Source organism: Saccoglossus kowalevskii, chromosome 13 (genome assembly GCF_978046115.1).
Source record: "Saccoglossus kowalevskii chromosome 13, keSacKowa6.1, whole genome shotgun sequence".
Taxonomy (NCBI): domain Eukaryota; kingdom Metazoa; phylum Hemichordata; class Enteropneusta; family Harrimaniidae; genus Saccoglossus; species Saccoglossus kowalevskii.
In genome coordinates this window covers 11711737-11737083 of record NC_140653.1, presented here as the reverse complement: position 1 = coordinate 11737083, position 25347 = coordinate 11711737, and the positions used below count along the sequence as shown (strand labels likewise).

Below are 25347 nucleotides of genomic sequence, written 5' to 3'. Positions count from 1 at the left end.
AAAAGTATATGTGCTACAATCTTTTCCTACGTAATGATTCAACCACACCAACATATTCCTTAGCTGTAAATACATACTATACAACATAAACATTGCTTATTTGGTTAAGCATGACCAATACTGGTCATGTGATACATTGCTACCAATTGATTCATTGCTGTTCTGCCGGTCACTATATTCGATTACTTTAAATGTTATGGCTGCTTATCAGAGGTTATTTTAAATTCCTAAATATTTGTTGGACAGAAAACACTCCAGATTTACATCGCAATGGTTTACATACATATTTGGAAATGGCTTACTATACACATGGGGGTATTAAAGGCTTTTCATTTCAAAGTGTCAAACAAGCATTATATAAATGTACCAGTATATGTACAAGAACACAACTACCATCACAGAATACCCAATGAATAAACACACTTCAAATAATGTTTCAAGTAATTTATTGAAGGCAATACAACATGTGCATACCAAAGTTGAGATGTAATTAAATAAGACAGAGCAATAATAGGATAGCAAAATATGTTATCACACAATGGCTAACTAAACGTACCAGGATAAATGCAATGACTAAAATACAATATGAAACGAGATAAGGTTAATGGATTGTTGTCTCAATTCGGTGAAATACACACTGAAATATTATATTAGTAATAAGTTACAATTTGAGAATATACAGTTAAATACTAGGTTTATATTAATAATCTAATTTAAAATATCCTACAAAGATATTACATTTCAGATCTATTAGTGTTATTACAAAGCAATAATATAAAGCACCGATAGTTAATCAATTTACTCTTTAAAAAAAGAAGAAGAAAAGATGCATGGCTTCACCACGTTGTAGGCACATGCTAAATTGTTTAATCGCAAAAGATTAAGATATTTGTGTTCGTCACGCATTTCTATACAATGTGAAACATGGATTGTAATATGTATTTAACATGTACATGATGTTATGAATTGATTTTAACAAGCTCCTTACGGGCTACTGAAAAACAAACAAAAACAGTCTAGTTTTAGTTATTTGGAGAATTGTGTTGCCTCAAATACTAGTAGCCAGAAATTAGTAGTTTCTAGAAGCCTGAAAATCGTAATAAAATTTACACTAAACTGTTAAAACAACACTAGTGAAGAAAATAGCGATATATATATATATATTATTATATATTACAAGCTTTAAATATGATGAAAGAGTTCTAAAGTTATTATATTACAATTATACAATACTACTGAGGCAATGTGTTTTGTTTGATATTGTTTTGCACGAAACACATTAGGGTAAGATTCAACATAGGAAAATATCTGATGTGGTATCTTGATAACAAATACTACGATGTATGTCATAAAATAAAACTCTTCGTTTTAGCTGCAAATGTAGTATTCGTTCAATGAAATACCGAATGAAAAGTCCAGTTTTGAGTTATCTGTGCCTGTATGTGAATTCAGGATGCATTCAGAGTTCTATTTTGTGATACATCATACCCAATGTTATAAAAATTAAATATCGTAAAAAAAACGTTATCAACATTGCCCCATTATTAAAAGATAAATATTATCTAATAGTTTCGATGTTTAATGAGAAAGAATTTATTTAATTTTACCACCAACTTCATCACTGGTCAGCCACCTCGAATCTGATTGACAATAAATGATTGTATTATCGACTGCTAATCAGAAACAATATAAACATGTTTAAAACACAGATGTTTAAAAAAAAAAAACGGCCAGCGAAAGTCCAAGATTGCATTAAAATAGATCTACATGCAACACACTATGCAACCAAGCTTTAAAAATTAGTGTAAATTGGTATTTTTAAACTAAAAGCAGAAATAAAAAATGAGGAAGACTCATTTTCAGCTAAAACTATTGCTACTTTAAATGAATTTTAATCTAGCAAAAATATAAAACATCTTAAAAGGGATAATTAAAAAAAAGACATCACAAATTATCGACAGGGATGGATTCAAATACAATGGCAGGATAATTTCACATGTATGCTTAGCTAATTAACTATTATGGTATCTAAAAAATTATCCCAAGATCCATAATCCTAAATCTCACAAATATATTACAATCATACAACCCTTGAATGTTATATTGTAATGTCACTACATGGAACATCATTATTCGACTTCAATAAATCTGACTGACTGTCCAGATGTAGTTCACTCTCTTTCTCATATTCATCTGACGTTTGTGTCGAAGGTATGCCACTTTCTAGACAATCTGACGATCCCAGCTTACTTTCATCTATTACAAGAGGTTGGCTCAGGTCACAGGGTGTATTGATAGCTTCCTGATCTAACACATTGCAACTAACAGAGCTCTCTTTGCTAGTGTGTTTTGCCATGGCTTTGGCCAACATTTTTTCTTCCTTCTTTTCAAGAATTAGTTTCATAGTTTTTTCATTGATAATATGAACCTTAGTGCCACTGGATAGTTTTTCCACCCGTATAGTATCATATTCATCAGTATCACTCAGTGGTTGGGTTACATTTTCTGTAGTTATTGAGGTTTCTGTATTTTTCTGACTGCTCGAAGCACCTCGTCTCTTGCGTTTTCCACCTCTCTTTTTCTGTTTTGGGTTATCCCATAATATAAACTTCTGTTCATTATTAATTGCATGCTTCGCAAGCTGTTCACTTGGTTCTTGCTTTTGTATAGGCTGTGTAAGTACAACCTGTTGTTCTTTTCTGCGAGTAACTCTTCTGTAGTCACACACTTCAATGTGTTTTTTCAAACTGCGAATATAGGTGAACTGTCTCTGGCAATGTGGACATCTGTGTTGTTGTATCAGCTGTCGACAATCATCACTGTAGCCCACCATCATTTTTTCAAGCTCCACTTGACAGTTTGCAATCTTTAACTGATCTCTGTTAGGGCACATTTTGAGATGCTTTTGCAGGTGCACCAAGTCAATAAAGTCTCTTCCACAATCTTGGCATACGGGCTGGTCCACATCTGTATCCAAGGAATTAGAAGACTTCTGAACAGTTTTAGAAAAGTTATGTTTCAATGCCTTGTTTCTCAATTTCTCTGCAACAGTGTGACTGGCTCCCCTTCTTTTGAGTAAATCTTGGGTTTTTAGCTTCTGTCCCCACTTTCCTCTCCATTTTGGTCGATTACCAGAACCAGACTTCACAGCACATTGAAAGATGTGTTTATGAAAAGCTGTCATGTCATCAAAAATCATACCACACTTGGTACAAGTATTAGTAGATGTACCAGGAGAACCTGAGACAGTATTCGATGGCGGAGAGCTACTTTTCTTTACTATTGTTGTAGACACCCTGGCCTTTGGTATGATTATATCAGTAGAAGCTGTCAGACTTTGAGAGGTTTGATGCTGTGTTTTGTTATGAGACTGTCCCATCTGTACATAGTCGCACATTACATTAGGGTGTGACACCACTTGGTGCTGTTCCAGCTTAGAAAGATTTAAAAACTGTCTTTGACATACAGAACATGCATAAGTTGTCTGTGTTCTGTGTTGTTTATATCTATGTGCAGCAAGAGCATTATGACTTTGAAAAAGTTGAAAACAGTATTCACATTTGTATTTCCAATCACTTTCATGAGTTGTAACATGTTCTTTAAGAGCCCTAACAGACTTGAAAACAATTCCGCATACATTGCATGCAGTTAGTCGTTTACCGTGAATATTACTAGGGACCACAGTGCTAGTTACTTGAGCTTTCATCTTGGGAGATGTCAAGTCTTGCACATTATTTGCAGGCAGCACAGGTCGGCAGATTTTAACTGTCGGCTCTTGTACGGAAGTCAAAATAGGTGCAACTTCAGCTCGTGCATGAAGCCCTTCCGAATGTAAAAACCTATGCTGATCAGAACCCGATTTTGTTAGATCTAATGCAACTTCCAAGTTTTCTTGTGTTTGCTCGTTGGAAGGCGGTTTGATTAATTCAGTATTTTCTAACTTTCGATGTTTAACTGTTAAATCAACAACACTTTCTGTCTCGGACGCTACTCTTTTTGCTGTATGTCTTGGTACAGATATAACCAAATTACCAGTGATAGGAGTTGGTTTGTTTTGAATAACTGAAGCATCATGTTGCAAGTGCATATGTGATCTTTTATCTGCTTCTGACTGTGAAAGCTTTGGGTTATGTGCACGAATGTTTTGAATTGCTGCAGCCAATTTGGCACCAGGTGGTCTGGCAGCTGCTGTTCCAACGCGTAATCTCTCTCTCACTGTGCCCTTAGTCTGACTTGGCATGAAAGAAGACTGTTGAGGTGGTGGTTGTTTAATGTTTCCAGTTGTTATTTGCTGGACATTTCCAGAAACAAGAAAGGGTGCAGTTGATGTGCTAGTTGATGATTGTGTGCTGACTACACACTGTTGCCCAGTTGAAGTACTCACTACTGGTATATGTACAAACTGTTGTGCTGGACTGCCTTGAACATTTTGGACCATCACAAACTGCGTAGAACTACCTGTAACTGGTTGTTGTACACTGACAACAGTAGATTGTATTTGGGGTCTAACATTTGCTGGAGCTATCTGTACATAACTTGTTGGTTGAGCAAGCACAAATGCTCCTTGTTGTGGTAATGTTCCAATAGTTTGTTGCACTTGAGTTAAAACATTTGTAGACTGTTGTGTGGATCTGTTGGTACTGCTTGAAAACTGTACATTCCCAGTTGATGGTACAGCAGGGGCTGCTTGTATAGGTCTAGGTTGCAGTATAGGCCTTGCAGTACTTGAAGCTTGTGAAGTTGCACCGGTTGGCATTTTGGGAGTCACTGTGCGCTGTGCTGCAGCAGCCTTTGCCCGTGCATATTGCAATTGTTTCAATGCAGCTATACTTCTGACTCTCTGAATAGATGCTTGCATTTTCGATGACACAACCTTTGTATCAATTGCTGTGTTTTGTGGGTGTGATCTAAATTGCTGCAAGCTTTGACCTGCATGTCTTGAAGATTGGGTTATTGATGGCACTGACTTTGCATTAGACACCATTGAATAACCCTGCTCTGCACATTCCTTGGTTTCCTTAGTGACCATTACCTGACTAGATGAAGAAACACCTTCGGATGTTTTGTTTCTTTTCAATAAAGCAGGGTTGAAATCTTTTGGTCCTGAACTTCCTCTAAATGGAGGGCGCGTTAAGGCGCTGGGTGGTTTTCTAATATCAATTTCATTTTGTTTTTTTATTGATTCTACAGTTTGTGTATGGTCAGTGTGGTTGCTGCTCTGACCTGTGAATCTTTCTTCTGGCAAATGTGAAATTCTATTAGTTTTGATGGATTTATTTTTCATCAAGTTATCAATATGATGTGGCTGGTTTTGACCACCAGGTGATTTGCCTGACAAATTGCAATCTTCTGTTCCATGGGTAAAAGAAGTGTTACTGTCATCGCTTTCGCCATCTTCAGCATTACCTACTGCTGTAGAATCTTCATCACTAGCATAATCATCAAATGATGAAATATGATGTACATTTGAAATGCGAATTTGCGATACACCAGTTGGTACATGGCCTATTTCATCTTCAGGAGGGATGATTTTTCCATCTAAATACTGACTAATCTTATCTGGAACAGTGTCTGACAAATCAGTTGCCTCTATGTAACCGTCAGGTGCTTGATTCTCCACTTTTCTTTCTGCCATCCTTGTTTGAACATGTTTATGGGCATGACTTGCATGACGTTTCAAACTACTGGCTTTGTAAAATATTTTCCCACAAAGTGGGCATTCATGCTCTTCACCAGGGGCATGAACTGGGAGCTCTATTACATCATCTTCTAAAGTCTTAACAGGAATCCTAAATTTGGATTGTAGTGCTTTGAATTCACCATGATTACTAGAGACATGTCTCTGTAGTTCAGTTGCATGAATAAAGGTGATTTTACATTCCTCACATCGATGTGGTCGAAAGCCGGAATGCAGCTTTTCATGTCTTCTAGCATTTGTACTGGTTGAGAATGCTTTCCCACAGTATCTGCAGCTGAAAGGTTTGACACCAGAGTGAAGAAGTAGATGCCTTTCTAGACTTTGTTGACAAAGAAAATGTCGAGAACATTTAGGGCAGTTAAGTTTATACTGTTGAGGATGTGACATCATCATATGATTAGATAATCGTTTATTTGACTTTAGACGTTTTCCACATATTTTGCATGAAAATACTCTGTCCGTATCTGTTTCTTGATGAAATGCTTTCCGAAATCTAGCTTTAGATTCAACTTGAAATCCCATTTCAGTTGAAAGAAATCGTTCTTCATCAACTTTTGCCTTATCTTTGAATATGTGGGCTCTTTTTCTCCTCTCCTCATCAAAACTGGTCCCTCTGGTTCTAATCTTTTCCCTCTGATGAGCAACCTTCACTGGTCTCTTTGTCGGTTCAATACTTTTATACTTTTCCTGGACATGATGATTGAAGTAATGTCGTTTCAAGCTATGTTGAAACTCTACAGCACATGGACACACTTGACATTTATAATATGATTTCCTTCTTTTACCTCTCACTTTCTTATTAGTTAAGTTCACATCAATTCGAAATTCTCGGAAATCAGAATAAATGATAGGTTTTCCTGAATCATCCAACTGCACAGGCAGATACACTTTGGGGAAATTATGACGGCCTGACCACCCTTTTTTAAATACAACTATCTCAGAACTGTCAAAACCGCTTTGTTCATTTACAACTTTTGTGCCAGTGCATTCATCATTGTTGTCTTTTGATTCCATTTTTTCAATTGAATGATTATCCAAACTGTTCTCCTCCAATTCATCATTGGCGATGTCCTTGTCAGTTTTCTCACCAGAGCTGGCAAATACGTCATCCTTATTATCACCACACATGTCGTCTTTACTATCAGAGTCATCATGCATGTTTACATTGTCAATTACAACAGGATGTTGATTGGTCGGCATGCCTTCAGAGTTGGAATCACCTTCTTGAATGGAGTTTTCATCAATGCCATCATCATTCTCATCATCATCAATGTCATCATCATCATTATCATAACTATAGTTATCTATAGCAGTATGTGCTATGCCAAGCACATCATCATTATTAGCAATTTCTTCAATAACTTCATGTTCTTTTTCACTTTCGTCAACAATATCATGTTCATCAGAATTTTCCATTTCATCCACTGTCAATGCAGGATCAATGGAAGCTACTGCAGGTTCCTTGTTCTCACAAACACTATCATCACCTTTTTTATTCACTGTCAATAGATGTTCCTTCGAAAGTGTGGTGGGTTCCTCACTAACACCATCATGATCTCTCTCCTCATTTACTAACAATACAGGATTACTGCTAGGTGTGACAGGTTCCTCTTCTTCACAAGCACTATTAAGATCTCCCTCTTCATTCACATTAAATGGATGTTCGTTTGCAGGTTCTACTTCATCAATACGAAGGTTATTTGTTTCTGAATGATTAATTTCTTGAGATTCAGATTCACACATATCCTCCGTTTCATATTGGTTGTCCTGAGTGCTGACAAAGATGTTAGCATGCATTTTGTTTTTGAAGTACATACTTCCATTATTTGGTTGATTTGGTGATTCAGCTTTCATACATTGACTGACAGGGTGATCACATTTTTCATCATATGTAATATTGTCACATTTGGAAGGTGGATCAATTGTCTTTGGTGCTTCAGTTGGTTGGTTATCATTCTCTTTTTTTATGTCAACATGAGTGATGTGGTTTTGGCACTTATATATTTCTGTTTTCATATCCATATTAGTTATTCCTTCCTCTTTATTAGTGTTTTCTGGGTTGAGATAACTTGTGATAGATTGTGTTACTCTAATGTCTGTATCATCACCACGCGTGAACAAATTTACATTAAAATCTGCAGCTACTCTCTCCAGTATAGGCATTCTGTAATCATCATCACAATCTGGAATGATACAAATATTTAATTAGGGATTTCAAACCTCATAAAGAGCCCAAGGTAATCTTTCTCTAACTCATAATTTAAAGTTCACTCTGAGATCATACCAAAAGCATGCTTCACTGGTATATTTGGTTTATGTGATACATTTGATGGTATGAAAGTGTGTGAAATGCAGGAAATATCAACTTTCACCTTTCTATGGTATTGGAAATTACACACCTTGAACTATGAGCTTTGTTGATCATGGGGAGATGAGAGCTGGTGCTATGGGCTTAGTCATGGTCACAGTATTCTATGTACTCAAACTGTCCATCATGTGGATGTCATGCAAGAATGTTGTTTTTCGTACAAAGTGGTTCTGTCCAGACGTGCCCATGTTACATACCTCATTAAAGGGTAAATGCTGTATATGTCAAGTATAGCTTATATTTTTGAAATGACGGATTCAGGTGTTAATTTGCCATCTGTCATTATACTAAATTAAATAAATATACGAATCAATGAGATCATTAAGTATGGTTTGAGCATAACAAAATTATATACTGGTTTCTAGAATTGTGTTCACATCTGTTAAGTGCCAAAAATATACTATACTGTGTTTTGTTGTACAGTATACTATGTATACTATAGACATGCCCATGCCAAAATGGTCACCAAAATGAAAGTATTGCTGGTTAAAACAAGCAGCCTGGTGGCCGAGATAGCTCCGCTGTTAGCAATGCACATATTGCAATTAAAGAAAAGAAGATATCATTAGACAAGTCATTGAAAATGACACAGTCCCCGTTAAGTTCTCTTTGTGCTCGTCATATTAAAGCGGAGGGGTTGTCGCGAGCGTGTCCTTGAAACTTGAGTTCCAAGTGGCGTATACAACAGATTGTTTATTTACATCAAAACACGTGTTTCGTGTCATAGTAATATGGCCAAAATAAAAACAGCCGTTATTCAGCCATCTTTGATCTGATTATGAAACACACTGATATGTATGATGTATGTGCCAAATACGAATGAAAATGGTACATAAATTGTGGAAATATAGTAGGCCAAAAAGTCAGATGGCTGTCAATCAGCCATCCTTGACCAGATTTTGAAACAAATTGTCATGGACATGCATCCTAACATGTATAAAGTACATGTATGTGCCAAATTTGAATGAAAACTGACAGAGCACGTCCAAGATACCGCATAAAAAAACAAAAACAAGATGCCTGCCAGTCGACCATCTTTAATCCAATTGCAAAATAAATCGTCATGGACATGTATCCTAACATGTATAATCTATGTACCAAGTTTGAATGACAACTGACAAAGCATGTCCAAAATACAACATTTTCAAAAAACAAGATGGCTGCCAGTCTGCCATTTTGAATCGAATCGCTAAACCACTGCATGTGCATATGTCCCACATAAGGTACTAGGCACATGCAAAGAATGAACAGAATCGGTCCACAGGATTCTGAAATATGACGTTGGATAGACTGACGCACGGACAGACGGACACACGGACGGACAGACTCAGGAACTCACGGACGGTCGGGGACATGTATCCTAACATGTATGATCTATGTACTAAATTTGAATGAAAACTGACAAAGCATGTCCAAAATACGACATTTTCAAAAAACAAGATGGCTGCCAGTCGGCCATCTTTGATCCAATTGTGAAATAAATCATCATGGACATGTATCCTAACATGTACAATCTATGTACCAAGTTTGAATGAAAACTGACAAAGCATGTCCAAAATACAACATTTTCAAAAAACAAGATGGCTGCCAGTCGGCCATTTTGAATTGAATCGCTAAACCACTGCATGTGCATATGTCCCACATAAAGTACTAGGCACATGCAAAGAATGAACGAAATCGGTCCAAGGGATTCTGAGATATGACTCCGGACGGACGCACGGACACACGGACGGACGGAGACCGAATTATAAGTCCCCGTTTTCGGACTTCGTCCGAACGGGGACTAAAAATGAACAATATGTATAGTATCAAAGCAACAGGACTTGCTGTTTTCAACAAGAATTCAAAAATATCACTTTTCACAAAAAATAATCATCAAAATTAGATAATTGAAGATATCACCACGAAATTAACAAATCTGAAATAGGTCCACATTTAGTACCTATATATGTAATATCAAAGCAATGGGACTTGTGGTTTTTAACAAGAAGTCGAAAATATCACTTTTTACCAAAAATGACAAAAATATTCACCAAAATTAGAGAATTAAAGATATCATTACAAAATGAACAAATCTGAGAAAGGTCCACATGTAGTACCTATATATGCATAACAGCAATATCAAAGCAATTGGACTTGCGGTTTTTACCAAGAAGTCGAAAATATCACTTTTTACCAAAAATATTCACCAAAATTAGAGAATTGAAGATATCATCATGAAATGAACAAATCTGAGAGAGGTCTACCCAAGGTACATATACACCACGTATCAAAGCTTTCAGGCTTGTAATTTTCAAAAAGAAGTCGAAAAAGTAAAACATTGACACGAATGATGATGACAGACATTCACTCATATGATAAGCTCCGCACGACAAAGTCGACAGCGGAGCTAAAAATAGAGGGTTTCAGACTGGTTTCAAAGGGTGTAGTATTGGTTGTTTTGTGTCAAAAATCAATTTTAGTTCTGCTATAACACCATGTGAAACATTCGTGGTGCAAGCAATTTGTACATACATGTACAACTGAGAGTAGTGACTTTCAAGTTTGCCAAAATGTGCATGCGTTTTGAAAACCGGATCACATGGAAATTAAGACATTAAGTTAAATCCTGGTGACTGGAGTTTATTATGGCAATTGCAGCATAATATTCTGCTATAACACCATGTGACACATTCGTGGTGCAGGCAAATTGTACATACATGTACAACTGAGAGTAGTGACTTTCAAGTTTGCCAAAATGTGCATGCGTTTTGAAAATCGGATCACATGGAAATTAAGACATTAAGTTAAATCCTGGTGACTGGAGTTTATTATGGCAATTGCAGCATAATATTCCCTATTAATAAACTGGGTGTAAATACTGACCTTCATAAAGTCCTCCAATTTCAACATTTTTGTCCAGTTCAGGCAAATCATCCATAGCTAATTCCTCACGAGGTTCCTCCACATGGACATCATCCACTTCTAACGTCATTCCTTCAGTTTTATTTTCCTTCAACACACTGATACAGACAGTCTCATTGGCATCGCCATGTATTAAGTTTTGTTCATTACTGTCCACTGCTAAGTTTTTCTCTGAATTTTGAATGTCTAGAATAATATCTTTCAAGACTTCACTGCATTGCTTCATGTTGTCATTCATACTATCTTCACCTGTACTGGTTACAATATCATCTGGAATATCATCCACATCGCTTACACTGTTGTTCTCCTTAGCATTGTTAATATCCATATTCAGTGGGACATCCTGTACACCTTCAATTATATCACTCCCTACACTGTCTGTATCATTTTCTTTGTTATTACTTAATTTGTCATTGCTGTTTATACTATCTTCCTCCTCCGCATATGGCATTTCCTCTGCTATAATATCTGTAATTTTCTCTGCAACTTCACGATGATCATACGGATAGTCCTCCATGTCTTTCTCAGTCTGCATTCCTTCATTTTCTTTCCTATATGTGTCATCCATAACTGCAGAGGTTACCCCTTCATCACCACTACAGGAACTTAATGGTGTTTCATTGGTCTCATCTGTTGTATCTACAGATTTCTTTGCTAATTTTGCACTAGCTGAATCTTTCTTTTTGTGTGAGGGAATCTTCCTCTTTCTAACAGTCAATTGCTTACCAGCAAATGAAGATGCGTTACTTCTTGTTCTTCTTCCAATTCCTTTGGTTTTACTTTTTAGAGTTGGAAGAAACATTTTCTTTCTGTTTATATTAACTAGTTTTCTAACTGCACTGCCTTTTCCCATCTTCCGGCCAGGTTTCTTTACTTCAACCTTAGCAGTTTGAGATTTGAATTTCCCAACATTTGCAGGTTTTAGTTTTTTCAATTTTGCAGTTTTCTTAGCAGATGAGTCCGTAGCTTGTTTCACTGTTTTAATCTTTGCAGATTGTTTGGCTATTTTACCAGGGTGTCCAGTACTCGATTCTGTTTTCTTCTTTGCAATTTGTTTTTTAATTTTTCCACTTTTTTTGTCGCCCTCGGCTATCTTTTTGTGTTTTGCTGCTTTACCAGAACTTCCAGCAGTAGATGATATCTTTGCTTTCCCAAGTTGCTTTTTCGAAGTACCTTTCTTCTCAAGATCTGTGCCAGTTGACAGTTTGGGTATTTTTAACTGCACAACCTGTTTTCCTAATTTTGCCATGGCTTTTTCATGCCCAGCAGCACCTGTTTGTTTTGTCAATTTCGATTTGGCAGTCTTTTTGCCAACAGAAAGTTTTCCACCCTCAACAGCTTTGACTGATTTCATCTTTGATGCATGTTTTGCAACTTTTTCTTTAATAGAAGTAATTTTTCCAATCTTCTTCAGACTATACTTCACAGATTTCTTGTCTTGCATTTTTTTCTTTTTGGCACCAATGGATATTAAGATTTGTTTGCCCTTTCCAAGGACTTTCTTATCCTTAGCTTTTGCACCTTTTCCCACATTTGTTTTGAGTTTTTTAATTTTCTTCATAACTTTTGCATCCTCAGAATCAGCACCTTTTCGTTTTCTTTTATTAGAGCTTTTTTCATCTTTGTTACTCCATTTAGCAGTTTTCTGAGACGTATGCTGCTCATCTGATTTGCAAGCAGCTTTGGGGTCACTGAATGTCTTTGATTTTTTTCCTAAAACAGGTTTAATTTTTGGACCTTTCACATCCTCCTGGTCTGCTAGTTCACTGCTCTCAGTACCTTCCCCTTTTTCACATGTAAACCTCTTCTTAGATGTTGAAGCCTCAGTAGTACACATGGTACTTCCATCGCCCATTGAATCAAACGGTGCACTGTACCAACCCAATAGTTCTTCATTGGCATTTATATCCTGCAAGAGTATATAAAAATATAAAGAAATGTGACATTTACCTGATAAAATTACACAAAGAGGTAAATTAACACTATCACTAATGAAGGAATATGCTATGAAATTATGTCTACCAACACAAGTAATATATTGTGTATTACCTATATGTGAGGTTTGAATGAAATTGATCAAATCCATTGCTGAGAATGGGCAAAAACACTTTTTACACCATACTTTTTGACAAAAAATTACACTTTTTGAGTTCCAAACCATACTTAACATACACAGATCCAAAAACAAATATGATGAGCATCTGTATGCTTGAGAGATATAGCTTAGTAGCGAATTTCATGAAAATAGGTCAAAGCATTTCACAGACAGGACATTTTTTTTTTTACCCAAACATCACACTTAACATGCACGGATCCAAAAACAAAACTGACATACACGTATGTTTTAATGATACACCTTTGTAGCAAATTTCATGAAAGTCCGTCAATGCATTTGAAAGTTACAACAGGGCACACAATTTTAGCATTTTTTGGACCAAAAACGCCCTTTGATGTACATGAATCAGTAAGTTTAACAAACTGCCTGTTGGCTGGTATCACTATATTGTACAGTTAGACAGTTAAAAATAGCATTTTTTTATCAAAAATGAAAAATTAAATATTCACTAAAATTAGAAAATTCAACTAATTATCACAAAATTTAAAAATCTGACTGAGGTCCACCCAAGGTATCTACATCAAAATATCAAAGCAATAGAGCTGAAAAAAAGACCAATTTTTGTTACCAAGAATGACAAAAAATATTCACATAAATTAGAGAATTGAAGATATTAACATAAACTGAACAAATCGGTTTAAAAATCGGTTTGAAAAAAAATTTGAAAATGTAGTTGATGACAAGGGATAATGACAACAATGGACAATCAGTAATACATGTACGAACAGCTCCTCTCTGTCAACAGCGGAGTAGCCTTGTAATAGTTAGTACGTCACATGTGTACCAAATTTTAATGAAATTAATTCATGCATGTTAAAAGATATGGCCTACAGGTGTGTGAACTCACAGAACCAAAGTTATAAATCCCCTTTCTAGCACATCCAGCATGCACCTGAGATACAATGAGTACTGTCATACCCAACAAAATATTCACTACACTGGTAATATTTTCTCACCTTTATAGTTTTGTAGTAGATTTGTTTCTCATGTTGGACTGCCACAATATTTTGTTCTTCATAATAGCGTGCACATTTGATATACCTCATCCAATTAGATTTCTTGGGATCAGATGCATCAATACAGAACAACCTCCTTCCTTTAGGGCCTTTAATCTGCAACATCAAGATAAATGCTTATTAATGAAATTAAAAAATGTCAGAGTGACTCTTGTTAAAGGGTTGTCATGACAATGTGTCATTCATGTGGGTACATATACTATGGATAAAGCATCGCAAGTCAGTCATGTGTAGATTATTTGCTCAAAACTAGGAACGAAAATCATTATCTCCCTTATACTCAATCAGTCAAATTTTTTGCAAATGAAACAATTTCATATTTATTATTATTTCCAACCAATACAAGAAACAGTAACAATACAACTATCATATTTATTAATACATGCATGCTTTGTAAAATGAAAGTTATTAAGATGTTAACAATTCAAAATCATGGGGTTGGCTGGAAGAGTGTGACCAGTGCAATTTTTTGTGAGCGATGTCTCATTTTACATTTTAATTTTTTTTCTTCCCGCAACACCTTGTATGCAATTCTTTTATTTCTCTCTGTGTCTAGCTTGCAAATTTTTTTTTTTTTTTTTCAACAAATACGTGTATCAGAACTAAAATGCATATACTGAAAAACATTTAAAATGTAGCTACATATGACAAATTTAATAGGCTCAATTTGCATGAAGCAAAAACATGTTTCGAGAATTGTGCCTTGTTTGGAATTATTGCGGCCCACACAAATTCAGATAACATTGGAAATTTATTCAAAAGTAACAGAAATTTAAACACATAATCAAAACGTGAAAAAAAAAAATATACATGTATGTGTTCAAAATTAGTGACGTGAAAAAATGGTTTTAAAAATTGTCAACAATTGTTAGTTTTGTCACTCTAATAAGGCTTGCAACTTTGAAATGAAAATTCTGATTTATGTGTGGAATAGTTTTAACAATGGGTTAAATTATATTTTTTTTATTTATTTTTTAAAACACGCATTTTTGATGCATGAATAACTTGTGACTAAATTATTTTGAAACAAGCCATGCACGGCACAGTCCCTGTTATCAAATTTAAGATATATAGTTTTGTTTATAGTAGAATAGCTGGAATATAACCATGTCAGGAATATGATTTTTTAACATTAAAATGATTGACATTAACATGATGTATAACAAATATATAAAATTTGAATATAATCAGTAAAAGCATTTAAGAGAAGCCCAATCATTAAAACAAAATGGCCGCCACTCAGCCATTATGAATCAGGAACCTTCAGTTTGGACAAAATCCATCAATAAATGCAAGAAATGCTTGATATTTGAGCATTTTTTTAGCACAAAAATAGCCTCCATTTGGGCACTTTGAAAAGGATCGTCAAAACAATATATCCGTATATCTATGACATGATGTATAATGAATATTTATAATTTGAACATAATCAGTCAAAAAAAGTCGGAGATATGGATCTAGAAGCCCATTCATTAAAACAAAATGGCCACCAGTCGGCCATTTCGAATCTAATCTGAAAAAACAAAATTATTTGCATCAAGGTCCCATGTCTAATGTATATACCAAGTTTGAACAAAATTCATCTGTAACAGCCGAGAAATGCTTGATTTTTATGATTTTTTAGCACAAAAATGGCCGCCATTCGGCCATCTTGAATCAGATCGTAAAACAAAATAATGTGCATTAAGGTCCTATAATGTTTAACGTATATTCAAGGTTTGAACAAAATCCATCTGTAAACAGCGGGGAAATGCTTGATTTTGATGATTTTTTAGCACAAAAATGGCCACCATTCGGCCATTTTTAATAGAATCCTCAAACCAATATCTGTATATCTATGACATGATCTATAATGAATATTTAAAATTTGAACATAATCAGTCAAAGCAAGTCAGAGATATGGCACTAGAACTACATTCATTAAAACAAAATGGCCGCCAGTCGGCCATTTTGAATTTTATCTGAAAAACAAAATAATGTGCATCAAGGTCCTATAATGTCTAATAATGTATATACCAATTTTGAATAAAATCCATCTATAAACAGCTGAAAAATGCTTGATTTTGATGATTTTTAGCACAAAAATGGCCGAATCGTGAAACAGATTGACATGCATATGTATAATATTATGTATGATGTATGTGTGAAGTTTGATTGTGATTGGTCCAGGCATTTCTAAGATACATGTGCGGACGCACACACGCACGAACACACAGAGGTCAAAACATAGGACCCCATTTTCAGACTGCGTCCGAACGGGGACTAAAAAGTGCAGACAAATTGAGAGAGGTTTTTTATATACCGGAGTTCATTTAGTCAAAATGAAATTGGAGAAAACATCAGTTTTGTAATGAAAATACAGTTTTAAAATTTACTGACAATAATGATTTTTTTTACAGTTCTTTTTTGTAAGGATATGCAAACAAATTTGTAAACTTCCTATTATGGCGGTTTTAGAGGATAATCTACACTTGACTTGAATGTATCTGCAAACAACTTTGTTGTTGTAATGTTAATTGTAGAACAAAGGGACATCTTTCATACAAGACAAAGACATCGCGCTTGCTTGTTTTGAACTTTAGGCAAAGACACCGTAATTGCATGTTTTGGTAGACTGTAAAACATGCTCCAAATACAGTGTTTCACATACATTAAAATCTGATACTACCCAATACAGTAGTTGTCAAATGCTGCAAAATCTGGTATTTGTAGTGATACAAGAACTGCATGAAGCCCTTGTCCAACAGTTTTAAGTCTGCCAATCATGACATGGGTATCGTCTTGTTTGGTCGACCACATTTGTGCGTTTTTGAAATTGTTCTGACATTGTAACCAGCGATGTTTCAATTTCAAATACATAAGTGTGACTGCAGGTCACACTCAGTCTCAAAATCATGTGATCCTTGTCATATATGCTATGTTCACACAGCAGCATTCTATCGGAGCCGAACTACTGCTCCTCCCACCGATTAACAGGAGATTATCTCCAATGCGTTTACACGTTCGGGGTCGAACAAGAGCCGAGATCTGCCAGAGTTCAATTTAGTTTGATCAGAGCCAAACAGAACAGTGCCCTCAAATAATTAGTATGAAAAAAACATGGCACGGTGCTGTTGAGCTGGCAGAAAAGTCTGAGCATGGAGGAGGTACGATTTAGGTACTAGTAAATAAACAGGAAACACGGCAGCTAAAGCCTATTCGCTTAAGTTATTGTCATGCAAAAATCCCATTTGGCAATTGTCCAACTGTTGTGATATGTGTAACAGTTGCCAATCTAAACCCACTCGGAACACGCGTTACCGTACTGTGTCCGCTTCTACGATTTTTATCTTGGTGTCTTTCTGTTTTCCGTTGAGCTATCAATCTATAGCGATATTTATTTACTCTGGCAAATAGATATTAGGGAGCATATACCTCCTCGTCAAGCCAAAATCGTGCTATATTACATACGATCTTGTTTCCACCATAATTAAAATGTGAGGTTACTTGAAGAAGACGATTGAGGGCGTGATTTGGGCTCCAATAGTTGTTATCTGCTGTAATCTACAAACCACTAAGTTGAATTGAAAACAGTACAGCTAAGTCAAGAGATCCTGAGAGATATTTTCTTTATATCATTACACATTCTGTAACTTGCACTGATATATGGATAATTTGATTTATATTCAGAAGATGAAAACCAAAACAAACAAGAAAATTAAAATTAGTCACGATACAACAAATGCAATTTTGGGATGTACTTCTAAAAAGCAACCTGGATCGACTGAGCACAACTATTCGGAGGTTATTTGCTTCTAATACCGGAGATAATATAAGGTATTACAAAGATACCTTAAAGTATACATGCAGACAGTACATGGCAATGTCGACCAATGCGCAAAGAGAGGTTGATGCGACAGCGTACTGTCTGAGAACCTTATTATTATACATCTCTTCCTACATCATGGGAATGCTGAAATCCAAAAAGTTTAGAATAGAATCAGCGAACTTCTTTGTATGGAGTTCGGTTAAACCCTGGTCGCAGCCATGTTTGTTTTTATTATTAGAGGACGCTTACGTGCGTAATCATTCCATATTTGGAATTTGCATTTCCTAATATGGTAGGATGAAAATACCCCGTAAAATTACGGCATGCTGTAGCTTATGGCGTTATGGTGACAGGTGTATAATAATGCATGGTATTGCAAGAACGAGGGTTGATATTTTTTTGACATATCAACACTGCTTCAAGCAATACCCTACTTATCTTTGGTATTATCTATTTACGCCCACTTTATATTTGCAACTGTATCAGTAAAAAAATCATAAAAGTGACAAATTTGATGTGGGGATTACTGTCAAACAACATATGATTGGATTTTGTAAATTACAGTACCTACTCAAAATACCTGCGCACACACAGGAATTGAGTCCCAAGCGACGATAACAACACCCCTAAAAAGGCTCATGGGTGGACGCTTGTTTGTAAACAATGACACGTTATGGCCATCTTACGCATGCGCATGTGACAACTCCTCCGCTTTAAATATGAGTAAATTTGAATATGTATGTTAAATTTGCAAACAGCTTTGAATGCACACACAACTAGAATATCTACATTTAATAGGAAATGATATTGCCCAAGTCTAATGAATGTCTAAAATAAACAAGTCGTCATTTTGATGACTCCAATTTTAGAATTTTTTTTTTTTTTTCTAAAACTTATATCGCGAGTCAGAACATAAGTTTTGTTGTCAAAATCAATAATGATCACATGCAATTACCACAAAGTGATCAACACAAGCAAGGTTACAAAAAAAAGAATTTTATCTGTGTATTCAAAGTTGGACTATGCCGGCTAAAAACATAACAGTGGGCAAAAGATACCGCAAAATATTACAGCAAATAAAACAACCCGACACCGTAGATATTACAAATGCTTATAAGATAATAGAAAAAATCTGTCAAATTGGTACTACACCATGCAATCAATCAATCAATCAATCAAGACACATTTGTCTATGCCTCAATTCTTTTCATGGTAATTTTAATCCAGCAAATTAATTTCCTATGAGCCTTACTATATTCCTGTTTATTCTATTCATGCACTTAAAAGGTTCAAATGTTTTCATGCATACATGTTAAAATTAAAACACTGTTTCACAGACAGCCTACTGGCCACCTTGAATAAGAATCCCCAACCCAGATGACATGAGCAAACATGTACAATGTACATGTATATAAAAACACATTTTGCCAAATCTGTGAAAAAAAATTAGATTTTTAAATTTTAGATTTTTAAATTTTACTAATTTGTGAAGAAAGCAATACTATGGTTTTAATTGAACTACATTGTACATGGTCTCAAAACAACATAATGTTTACAATAACAAAAATGTAGTTTTCATTTTCACAAATAAAATGGCTGCCAATCTGATACAATTATCTACATCATGACTTCAAGATGTGATCGCTACTACATCGAATTAGCTAAATAAATAATACACACAGCTAACAATATGGCATAAGCCTGTTTCATACTCAACACAGTAGTTAATGCATATTTCACTAGTCACTCAAAAGTTGAAAAGTTGGAAATATTTTCTGAGATTCACCCTTGGTTTGAATTACTACAGGTCGAAGGGAATTTGTAGACTCGCTGAAAGTATCATTGGAATTTGAACACTTAGTTCTACATGTGTATTAGTTCAACTATATTTGCTCAATTAAAAGCATACAATGTATCATCGAATCATTAAAATTTGACTTATTTGGACCATAGAAAAACATTCTATCATTACTGTTACAGTAATAGTTACAAAACCCCAATAAGGTATTAGGAATGTTCTCAGAGTGCAAACTTAAGACATAGAAACAAACTCATATATTGCAAAAGAATATCTATTTTCATTTGATATGCTACAATATTATGTTATACTTACCTCCCATGAGTAATAAGGATCACATGTATCACTAACTTTCTTCTTTTCACCCTCATAAGGGCCAAACTGCGTCTCTGCCTTGATTTGATGTTTGGCCCATACTCCTACATTACAAAAAAAAAATAACACATTACGTGTACGGCATAGTAAAGTGATTAGTCATACACATGTATATTAATAAGTTAGTGATGTCGCTGGAAAGTTCAAAGGTGAATAATCTACCAGTAAGTGAATATATAACTTGGGTGAACTTATTTATTGATGAATTACAAAATTAATATATATCTGGTTTGCTTTACATTTTTTGGCAATGGTATAACCAAGGAGATATACCATCTTCAATAGATATAAAACTAATACCAGCTGTTATTGTGAGAATACCGTAGATCGGTATGCAGGTTGGTTGATGCAGCCAATGCATGTCTAGTGAATATTTGATGATATTCTCATAAAAACATCATTATTATTTATTATTATTATACTGATTAAAATGACTTTGGAAGATATCTTTCTGCAAAACAATGAACAGAATCGTAAACTATTTTGACCATAGCACAGCAGCAGCATTCATTGAGTAGTATTAATAGTAATTTTAGTAACACACACATGTATTCAAAGTGCCTGTGAAATGCCGTCCTCATGTTTCCAAGTTTTTAATTTGTGTTCCACTGAAAAGGAAAGTTACTGATTTTCTTGTTGAAAGTGATATATCTTGTGTTATAGCCACGCCCACCAAATGCCAAAATATGAGCCATAATCTTGCTCAATATATAATACTGCATCATTCAACAATACTACAGTGCATTAGCAATACATTTTTTCGTTGTTTTTTTTGGAAAATTTAGTTAAAGTTGTTTTCATGATGGTTAAATGTTGTATTGTTGGCAGCTATGAAATCAATGAAACATTGGGATGGACCCCCCTTATCCCGTCAGTAAGGTTCATTTTACTGAACTACTTTCCACTTTTATCAAAGAACTACTTAGATTTAATGACAAGTGCTGAAAACTTAGACCTGGGACAGTACTATTCCGCACCAGTCGATGTTCACCGATTTGAATCTTCACAACCCGGAATATCACTTTGTTTGTGTTATGCAAGAGGTAGCAATAATTTTGTAGTTATGCAAAACAGGAAATTATGGAGCACTTACACACTGCTAAGTGTTTTCACTTTCGCTGTTATTGAATTGTTTGGTGACTGGTAAGAGGTGACGACTCCACACCTCTGTGACCTTTTCTTGCAACTTGATCTGGTTTTCTTGCAACTTGGTCTGTTTTGCGACCAAGTCATTTTTTAATGACAATCACGCTAACTGGAATCGCACTGGGATGTTTTGTTAATGTGTTACTCTCAATTATTGTTGGTATCCAATCAAAGGCGACATTTCATGCACTTGTCCTCGTCATGACCCCAGGGTCAACTCGTACACCCATTTGACAGAATGTTGATTCATTGACACGCGACTTATTTTTTTTTATTATTTCTTCATTTCATTTATCGCTATAGTTCAGTTTTTAAAATGTTAAAATATTTTCTTTTTTTATTTTAATTTTGAATCTTTTTTTTGTGTTCAGACGATCAAATACATCAGTGTATAGACATACCCAGTAACCTGCTAAATAACAAGAAGGCGAGTCAGGCATCAAACTCGATTGTGACAAACTTGGAAAACATCAACAGACATAGAGATTGTGGATCGTAGTACCATGTTTGCGAATGTATGCATATGAGAAGCTAATGAAGAGCCGTTTTAAAATACATAAAATAAATACATAAAATTGGCATAGACTTAGTTTGAAACCAATTTTCATTTGCTTAGAAAACATAAAAAAATAATAATTTTGATGTACCAGCAAATGATTATGGGCCAGAAAGTAGCTGGAATTTCACAGGCACTTTAAAAATGATGATTACCCAATTGAGAACATACATGCACTTTTATTTCACACGGTATTTGTATAATTTGGTTTCTCAATCATCACTCAACCCCTCCCCCTCCGCGCTCTAAATACATATTATGTACAGCAGATATATTATATATTCCATACAGTATTTGCTCTGTATAGACACGTAACTCTAATAAAAATAGACAAACTAAACATTGCATTCACTGTACAGTGGATAATTAACATACCACTAATCTTGACAGTAGTTATATGTTACAGACAGTTAGCCATCTTGAATTGGTCAAAAATAAAGTTAGGTTCTAATGCATTATTAGTATACTTTCATACTGTCTGTGTGTGATCTTTCAATTGATCACTGCCAGTCGGGCATATCAAATCCAGTCACGGGATACGTAAGGTGCACTTGCAGCCCAAAATGTATTATTGCTGTCTTTTCTTGGAAACAGTTGCTTTTACAGGTAAATTTAAATTTAGGTTTTGGGGTTTATCCAAATTTTGATCACACCATTCCTCTTAAAGTGCCTGTGAAATGGCTGCTATTTTCACGCCTAAAATTATCAATTGATGCACAAATATTATTAATTTTTATGTTTCTAAGCATGAATTATTTTTTTAAGTGAAAAAATGTGTTTTAAACTCAGTCTACGGCAACTTTATTTTCGTGTATTTTAAAACGAGGCTCCTCATTAGCTTCTCATCTGCGTACAGAAATTCCCCTTGTGACGTCAGTAGCATGGCAGCTTGCATTGCCGATACGTGTAAATAAGGCAAATTTCTTGTGCAGTTTTCTCGTCTTTGACTATATTGTCACTTATGTACTTGTTCGTCGAAGAAGAATGGACCATAATGAACACATAGTATCAATTTTTGTTGCATGGGGTTGAGTTAGATGCGAAATATGTTCGTTCTAGTGTAGCTGGTCACCGTGATCGTCACCGATACCGGCGCACATTTGTACACTGTTGCTGGACAAAATAGAATTTGACGTCGGAATTATCTCGTTATTTAGCAGGTTACTAGGCACGTCACTACACTGTTTTATTTCATAGATCGTCTGAGTAAAACTTTCAAAATTAAAATAAAAGAGAACATATTTTGACATTCTAAACATTAGACTATAGTGATCACTATAAAATAATTGTAATCAAAGAAAGCTTAGAAAGAACTCCCATGTGCTGAGAGTATTGGAGACACATTAAATATAATTCAAAATTACTTAGCTGAAAACTAATTATGCAAATCAGAAAATTAATATGAACAGATTTGAGTGTAAAACTCATGAGGTCTGCGCAATGTAACAGAAAATCTGTTTCCAAGTTTAATTGAAATGTGATTAGAACCAAAAAATTATGAATTATTATGCTTATTAGGGAATTAATATGAACAGATTTTTACCCCAAACTAATTAGGTTTGTACATTGTCCTAGAGCATCTTTGTACTAAATTTCATAGAAATGGAATAATTAGTACTTTAGATATCAGTGTGAAAGCTTAAAATTGGTTAATTATGCAAATTAGGTAATTAATATGTACAGATTTTAACCCACAATTATCCAGGTCTGTCTATTGTCCTACAGCATCCATGTACATTCATTGATATGTGATGTTTAGTACCTAAGATATCAGTGTGAAAGTTGGTTAATTATGCAAATTAGGTGATTAATATGCACAAATTTTAACGGAAACTAATTGGGTCTGCATAATTCTAGATTCATTGAAATGTGACGATTAGTACTTTAGATATCAGTAAAAAAGCTGAAAATTAATTATGCAAATTAGTTAATTAATATGCACACTTATTTGCCCTAAAACTAATCAGGTGTCTGCATAGTCCTAAAGGATCTATGTACCAAGTTTCATTGAAATGCGATGATTAGTACTTGAGATACCCGTGGAAAAGCTGAAAATTAACTAATTATGCAAATTCCGTGATTAATATGCACAAATATTTATCGGAAACAATCAATCTCTGCATAGTCCTTGAGTATGTAAGTACCAAGTTTCATTGAAATGTAATGCTCACTACTTATATCAAATGCTGAAAATTAATTAATTATGCAAATTAGGTAATTAGTATGTACTGATATTACCATAAAAACTATCAGGTCTGTGCAGTGTCATATGACATCTATGTACCAAGTTTCATTGAAATGTGATTATTAGTACTTATATCAAATGCTGAAAATTAATTAATTATGCAAATTAGGTAATTAATATGTACTGATATTACCATAAAAACTATCAGGTCTGTGCAGTGTCATATGACACCTATGTACCAAGTTTCATTGAAATGTGATGATTAGTACTTATATCAAATGCTGAAAATTAATTAATTATGCAAATTAGGTAATTAATATGTACTGATATTACCATAAAAACTATCAGGTCTGTGCAGTGTCATATGACATCTATGTACCAAGTTTCATTGAAATGTGATGATTAGTACTTGAGATATCAGTGGAAAAACTGAAAATTGACTAATCATTATGCAAATTAGGTAATTAGTATCCATGGATTATTACCAAAAACTAATCAAAACCTAGCATTAGTTCAGAGCATGTATGTACAAAGTTTCATCAAAATCCGATGAGTGGTTGTTTAGATATCAGTGGAACAATCATGGAACAGCTAAAAATCAGCTAATTATCATGCAAATTAGGTAATTAATATGCACGGATTTTTACCAAAAACTAATCAAATCTGCGCATATGTTCAGAGCATCTATGTACCAAGTTTCATCAAAATCCAATGAGTGGTTCTTTAGATATCAGTGGAACAGTCATAGAACAGCTAAAAATTAGCTAATTATCATGCAAATTAGGTAATTAACGAGCAAGGATTTTTACCAAAACCTAATCAAAATTGCGCATTGGCCCAAAGCATCTATGCACCAAGTTTCATCAAAAACCGATGTATGGTTCTTGAGACAGCAGTGGAACAGTCGGACACACATACACACACACTAACTGCAAAGACTCCCATTATGTGCTTCGCACATGGGAGTCAAAAACGACAAATCACAGTTACTAAATAAATGACAGCCGCGTGGAAATAAATTGACATTTTGTTGAAATAGGTGAATGCGTCGGGTCACGGCGAGGGCAAGTGCGTTAAAAGCGGCGTTTAATCGGATAACAAAAATAATCGAGATCGACACATATACAGATAAATTCAGAGTGGATTCGAGTTAGCTTGATCCATGGCGTGATTGTCATAATTATAACATCGTATTAAAACTTTATTTGGTGGAAACACATTATCCAGCCCGGATTCTTATTTCATAAATTATTACGCAGATCAAGCTGCAAGCATGGAGGTAAAAAAGAACAGAGGTGTGAATTCGACATTCAACACCAATCACCAAACAATTCAGAAACTTTTAGCCTTCGAAAATGAAAACAGTTAGCAGTGTGT

General features: G+C 34.9%; 1 protein-coding gene across 1 annotated transcript in view; it reads right to left on the bottom strand.

Moving 5' to 3' along the window:
- Window positions 1-429: 429 nt before the first annotated feature.
- The window catches only part of LOC100371678 (uncharacterized), a 45086-nt gene continuing 20168 nt past the window's right edge, over window positions 430-25347 (bottom strand). Inside the window, exons 4-7 of the mRNA XM_085506926.1 lie at window positions 20024-20127; window positions 14043-14198; window positions 10932-12879; window positions 430-7881 (exon numbers count right to left, since the gene is read on the bottom strand). Of these exons, the coding sequence (XP_085363052.1) occupies window positions 2099-7881; window positions 10932-12879; window positions 14043-14198; window positions 20024-20127 (7991 nt within the window). The 3' untranslated portion in view covers window positions 430-2098. The remainder of the gene's footprint in view (window positions 7882-10931; window positions 12880-14042; window positions 14199-20023; window positions 20128-25347) is intronic.